General features: G+C 36.4%; 1 protein-coding gene across 1 annotated transcript in view; it reads left to right on the top strand.

The window, feature by feature from the left end:
• The first annotated feature begins 467 nt into the window (after positions 1-467).
• Positions 468-7,108, top strand: part of LOC127651607 (guanine nucleotide exchange factor DBS-like) — a 108,034-nt gene continuing 101,393 nt past the window's right edge. The window contains exon 1 of the mRNA XM_052137521.1: positions 468-649. Coding sequence (XP_051993481.1) covers positions 571-649 — 79 coding nt within the window. The 5' untranslated portion in view covers positions 468-570. The remainder of the gene's footprint in view (positions 650-7,108) is intronic.

Here is a 7,108-nt window from a genome sequence, read left to right as displayed (position 1 = left end):
GTAGACAGCCAAATGCGATGTCTGCAGCAGGGTGATTTTAGTGCAGTTATTTGCTGAGACTGTTCTAGTTGTTAGACAGAATACAGAATATATATAATAGAAATGACACATCACACATACACACACTCGCACTTATACACTGCTGCAGGGTCAAGTCCTGAGCCCCGAAGTTTGTCATGCAATCATGCATGTGTGTGTGTAGGAATGCATATGAGCACATGCATGCTCTATGTTTGTAGGTCAGGGTCTGTTTGTATTTGTGTGTGTGTGTGTGTGTGTGTGTGTGTGTGTGTGTGTGTGTGTGTGTGTGTGTGTGTGTGTCAGTGTGTTGCTGTCTCATCCCAGCTGCTTTGCTGAGACACCTCTCTCTCTCTCTCTCTCTCTCTCTCTCTCTCTCTCTCTCTCTCTCTCTCTCTCTGTCTCTCTCTTTCTTCTGCATCATCTCTTACAGCAACAGCACCATTTTGAGCAGCAGAGACGGCTTTCTCTCTCCCCCCATCAGATTCCCCCTCTCCTGAGCAGCAGTTCAGCATTTCTCCGCTGCTTCTGGTTCTCTGCGTCCTGCTCATCATGATCTTGTGGGTGAAGATGGGAGAGGATTCATTGGAGCAGCTCATCAGACGACTCTCCGTTATCATACACAATATTGGTAGGAGGAGCTGGGAGTGTGTTGAGTGTCTATGTGTGTTTGCAGTTTTTGTTTCTGTCTTTGCCTTTTAAAATATTTGCTGACACTCTTTTGTGTTGATTTTAGCTCTGAATACATGAATCCTTTCCAACAAGTGCAGCACGCAACACTAGATATTTCTAGTGTTGTGTGTAGTAAACCATATTTATTTGCTCGAAATAATTGCTGTTGATCACAGAGCTTTATAAGTGTGATAGGCTATATTAGACAATAACATATAATTCAGATCATTCAAAAACATTACATCATAAACAGATATTGTTCCAGCTGTCAAAGTTTTTAGAAAATACAAAAAAGGCATTAGAAGTCAAAACTTTGTTTTATTTTCTTATCATGGAACATATCTCTATTATTGGTCTATATCCTTCTGCACTATTTTTAATTGGTCTGTGTACTCCTGCATCAGATGGATGCTTTTGAAGCATCTGTTTAACTGCTTCGCATCTCTCTAGTTTTCAGCATCTCTAGTCATAAGTGCTGTGTTTTTAGGTATTTAGTTAGAAGTTAGTTAGAACTTTGAAAACACATCCTGAGAACATTTACATTTATGTATAAAAAAATAGCTCGAGGCAGCAGCGTGTTGAAACAGTTTTCACCCAGGGCGCCAAACAAGCTAGAACCGCTACTGTTTGGAGGTGTTACCCTAGCTGTGTTTTAATGATGTCTTCATCCACTCTTTCTCTGAGGACTACTGTATGCCCTGTTTTCCTACATTCAGAGCAGTCTGCCTGTGGCAAAGGGCTAAAACACACCGACACAATGCAACAGCAAACACATTATAATAAATACATCCTTTCTCAGATTCATGGTCTTAAAAAAGTATTATATGTGCAGAAGTGGGTCATCTGTTCATCGAGCTGGCCTTCAGCATTCTGATGTATAAAGATACACTTTGGCGTTTACACTGAGTTGAACACATGTTCAAACTTCCTGGCTGTTGATATGGCCATGCACACTTTTTCACAGAGGCTGTACTGAGTGGATTAACTCAAGGTGACATACAGATTTGCTTATCTTGCTTATATTCTGCATATTCTACATTATAAACAGTTAAATGTTTTGCCAATAGTTGATGCAGTAATTTAATGCAGCCTGTGTTTCAATTTCTCTTTCTTGAGTCAAGCCAAACCATTTTTGGTTTAGCAGGAATGTTCAAGGCTATTTTAGCTGTCATTATGCGAAGCCCTGCTTAATTCAATATCTGCTGATTAAGCAATCAGGAATCTCTGTTTATAGCATTGCACTGATGTTTGATGATGTTTGTTGTGTCCAAATTGGATGTATGTTGCAATTTGAGACTGTTCAGGAATGCGTGAGTCATATACAGAACTGGAAGTGAGCATCATTCTCATCATTCTGAGATGCTATTCTTCTCACCACAATTGTAGAGTGGCTATCCGTAGACTTTGTCAGTTCGAACAAGTCTGGCCATTCTCCGTTGATCTCTCTTACACCAAGGCATTTTCATCTGCAGAACTCCCCCTCACTGAATGTTTTTTTTTTTTTTTGGCACCATTCAGAGTAAATTCTAGAGACTGTTGTGTGTGAAAATCCCAGGATATCAGCAGTTACAGAAATACTCCAACCAGCCCATCTGGCACCAGTAATCATGCCATGGTCCAAATCACTGAGATCACATTGTTCCCCATTCTAATGGTTGATGTGAACATTAACTGAATCTCCTGACCCGTATATGCATAATTTTATGCACTGCACTGCTGCCACATTATTTGCTGATTAGATAATCGCATGGATGATTGTAGGTGCCAGGCGGGCTGGTTTGAGTAATTCTGTTTTGGTATTTATACAAAATTTCTTTACCAGTAATGGGAAACATACTGTGTAACCTCTTCCTTACAAAAGCATTCTAAAGTGCTAATTTTGTACTCATGAAAATGTTCTTATTATTACAGCAATTGAAAATGGTTGCTCTACCATGCGGAAATCACAATACAGTGAGTTTTTTCCCCATTTGAGGTATTGAGTTCTTAAAAGTTGATTTAAACTTGCAAGTCAAATTTAGTTTTTTTTTTTAAATAGGCACACATTTCTCCCAAAATTCAATTTTCTCCTAAAGTCTATTGTGAGAAATGAAGGCGATTCCACGCATTACTGTTTTGAAAAAATAATCTCTCACCAGGATAGAGAGGGAAGTGGATGGTGTAGATGCACAACAAAAAGACAAGTAAATCACAGTCTCTAGTTTGAGAAACTGACTCCTCAGAGGTCCTAAATGAGTTGCTTCAATACCAAAGAACTGCATTGCTGCAAGAGGTTTCTTAGACAAACAGAACATTTTAATAATGCAACATTTATTTAAATAGAAATAGACATTTGTAACATTCTAAATGTCTCTAAATCGGCTCTAAACTACATAATGTGCTTTGTGGCTGAACCACATTCCTATTTCAGGTTTATTCTCATTCACGTATGTCCAAGTATTTTGGCTTTTAAGTTAACATACCCTACAAAACCTATATAATGCAATATCATAGAGGAGGAAATCTTTCCTCTATGGTATTGCAGTAATCTACTAGATATGGAATGAGATTATTAAGCAAACTGTTATCAACTCCTTCATGCCAACTAAATAAAAAAGGCAAAAATAAACATTTCACACGTTGTTTAGTGGGAGATATGATTGATTGAGGTTCTGTGTATGTATTATTGTATTACAGTTCTAAAAATAAAGTTTTAATTAAAATTATGGTTATTTAACATATTGACATTATTATTTAGTAAATTGTAGCATTTGGTTACATTATGTTTTGTGAATTCTCATACCTTCTTTATATAACGTCCATCACTTGTGCACTTTTGGCATGAAGCAGGTGAGGCTTTTCAGACAGAGAAACAGCAGCACTGGGCAGGGAAGTACAGTACAGCACTGTGAGCGAGAGTTTTACCCGCTAGGACAGTTTATTTTGAATAAGAGGGGTGAACGGGTATGAAATTTAACACAGGTGTGCAATACCGAACTGATGCGGATTGATAGAAGTGGAGAGCCTTGGTGTGAGGAACCGGACAGTGGGAAAAAAATATTTTCAGTGAAAAGTCTAAAAAAGTCTTAATTGTAACTATATCAGATAGTATTAATAAAACACGGGCATGGGCATTTTTTGCCCCCATATTTTGAATTTCGTTTTTTTTTTGTTAATTTCTGTGTCATTTTTGCCCAGAGTACCTGTTAATTTCTGACACTATTGTCATTGTATCTTTCTAAGTTATTTAAAAAGTTAGTTATAGACATATAGTAGCAAGTAAACAAAAAATCCCCACATATACAAACTACATTATGTTAATATTTGACACAGTTCAAAAACTGCCTACCTTAAAAACAAGTGTTTGATCAGTTTGATCAGTGGTTAAAGGTGTTCAGATGGTTCTCTCTTACCTGTATGAACGGCTCCTTTCCAGAATAAAATTAAATATGCAGAAAATCACAGTATTACAGTTCTTGTTTAGTGACAGGGCAGAAAGTCTTGAAAAGCTAGAGAAGAGAGGACACTGGCAGCAGTTTATGCAAGCTGCTGTGCTCATGATGCTGTGCTCTGCGGGCTTCCATAGTGCTGCACACAGTGCGTCTTAGTTTATAAACAGATTTAGGGCTTATGTCTTACTGATTTCTTCTTCCCAAAAATCTTCTAAAAAATTCAGAAATATTATGTAATTTTTGTACTTTGTAATTGTGGTGAAAAATAACTGTAGTGAAGTTGAATACTTCACTATTTTTAATCAACAAAAGTAAAAGTTATATTATTTATTTGTACATAAAAAAAGTTGAAAAATGTTAAAATGTACTCAAGTACTGTAACGGGAGTAGTTACAGTTAAAGTCGTTACTTTCCACCTCTGAAAATATACAGTATAATTTTAAAATGAAATATTTAACCTGTTGATACGCACCCCCTTTTTGAGCACAAACCATGAAAATGACATACCTGAACTTAAATGGTAGTATTTACTGGACCATTTGGAGTATGGACACAGTTGTAGTATCTTTTGAAGAAGACACTTTGGGCTTTATTTCCCACGTTTCAGAATTAATATATGTTGTTAATTTTTTAAGTTAGAGAAGCTGAAATTTATAGTAATGGAAATATTTTGTGCTGAACATGTTTTATAATCTAAAAAACAATAATAAAAGTGCCAAGACAACCCAGAAATACAATGTTCTCAAAGCCACATGTCTAAAGAAGTTACGTTTAAAATTTGAAGATGATCGAACACAAAATGAGGTTCCTGCAGCTTTTTCTCTGTAAAATCACTGGAAGTGTACAGAGTAAAATTAAGGCTCCACATTTCAAGACTACACAAAATCTGACTGCACTCCTTGGCTATTATGAATAAAACTACATTGCATTTTTAAAAATAGACTTTTGAGACAGGCTCATTTTTTTTTATGAGACTCTAATATATAAGATAATATACAGTTTTACAACATGAATGCTGCTCAGATTGCATAGTTTGTTGAAGAACGATGGCGAAGGGTAATTCTTTCAGGTGAGATCTCATGTAAACAATGGGGAATATATCAATATTTCTCAGATTGATCACTTTATGGACAAAAAGTGCTATTGGATGTTTTTCAAAGAACGCTTGACATGGACAATTGACAAAAGTGTGGCGAACTGGATTTATATGGAGATCGCGTTTTCATAACAAAGGTATGAAGTCCCGTTTTGATATTGCATGTTTTCATTTGTACTCCTGGCACAAATAACTAAATTGCTGTTTCTGGAGCATTGCTATCGTGACTGAGAGATCGGATATCAATGTTGAACCCTTAGACCTCTGAAAAGATGTATAATTTGTTAACATTAATTACATTTATAGATGGTAAATTATATATTAAATGTGAGCAGAGTGATGTCACTACTGCGTGCGGGGGAACTGTGTATCAACACGTTAACAAAATACAGTATGGTTTATGGATAAAAAAAAATGCCAAGGGAGTTTAAAAATAAGCTTAATTCAAGATATATTCTATGAAAAATAGTGTTATTTCACATTTTAGCTAATCAACTACATTAATCTTGTTTTAAGGATGTTTAGATATTTGTATTGGAAAACAAGACAGAAATACGGATTAGGAAAATTATTTACACGTCTGACAATTTGTTTTGTTTTTTAAACCCACCTTAAAGTAACCCACCAGTGTTTATTAGGTGTTCAATACATAGTCTAGACAAAGAGCTAATGTTGGCCCACATCTGTCAACACGATCACACAGAAAGTCAGCATGTTGTTTCGAGAGTTCCAGTACCCTAGGATCTGACACATTTTGCTGACTCACTGACAAATGCCATCTCCAATCAGACATTTTTGCATCAGCTCAAGTGTGTTTATCTCCATGTGTTGCGTGACTGGTAAAGCGTCACCGGATCGTTTTGCATCAGAAGTGTGGAAGACCAGGGTTCGAATCCCACGTTGAAACCAGGAAGTAATCATGTTCGCACAATTACTGTTGAGCGCAATACCACTGATGGTTAGGTTTAGGTTTGGGTTGGAGGGTTCAGTTTATAAAATATGCATTCCTCTTCACTGTGTTAGCCTGTACAGCTGAAAACAACTCACTTATGGCACCCCTCTTTGGACATTCCACCCGGAAATTGGAGCTCACGTGTGCCCATGCGCCCAATAACACTTAGAATATTGCTTTAGCCACTGGGAGCAGCGAATTTTGGTTAGCACAGACCGATTTTAGCTAAAGAAAAGTCAACATGCTCATCTGCCATCTGAATGTCACCTTTTGTGCCTATCTGTAGCATATCACATCATTCAGATTTTATTTGCAGGTCTAAACTGGAGGTAAAATAAAGTGTCCTGATTTAGCATTGCATTGATATTCCTCAAACATTCTTGTTTTGGCCCAAACCCCTAAACCGAAGTATTAAACTTTTGCAGTTAATTTGGCCCAAACCGATCCACTTGCAGAAATAATTTTATTCTTAGGTGTAGTATCTATCTTTTTATTATTATTATTTTATTAAAGTTTAAAGGAATATTCCGGGTTCAGTATTAGTTAAGCTCAATCGACAGCATTTTATTTAGACTCTGTCCTTTTCTTTAAAAAAGCAACAATATAGGTTATAGTGAGGCACTTACGATGGAAGTGAATGTGGCCAATGAAAGTGAATGTGGCCAGTTTTTGGAGGGTTTAAAGGCAGAAATGTGAAGCTTATTATTTTACATTAACTCTTCTTTTAAAAATCATGTATTATTTTAGATGTAAAGTTGTTTCAGTCATTTTTGCAGTCACTTTAGGGATTTAGGGTTTGTAGACAGTACATTGTCATGGCAACAAAGTTGTAAAATTGGCTATAACCTACACATAAAAGGTTAGTAAGTGATTTTATCACACTAAAATCACGTTTACACGCATATTGTTTATGTCTTGTGGCTATAATTTTGAAAAAAG

This window comes from Xyrauchen texanus, chromosome 11, assembly GCF_025860055.1.
Source record: "Xyrauchen texanus isolate HMW12.3.18 chromosome 11, RBS_HiC_50CHRs, whole genome shotgun sequence".
NCBI classification, from domain to species: Eukaryota; Metazoa; Chordata; class Actinopteri; order Cypriniformes; family Catostomidae; genus Xyrauchen; species Xyrauchen texanus.
The sequence above is the reverse complement of the archived record's forward strand: the minus strand, read 5'-3'. Positions and strand labels throughout refer to the sequence as shown.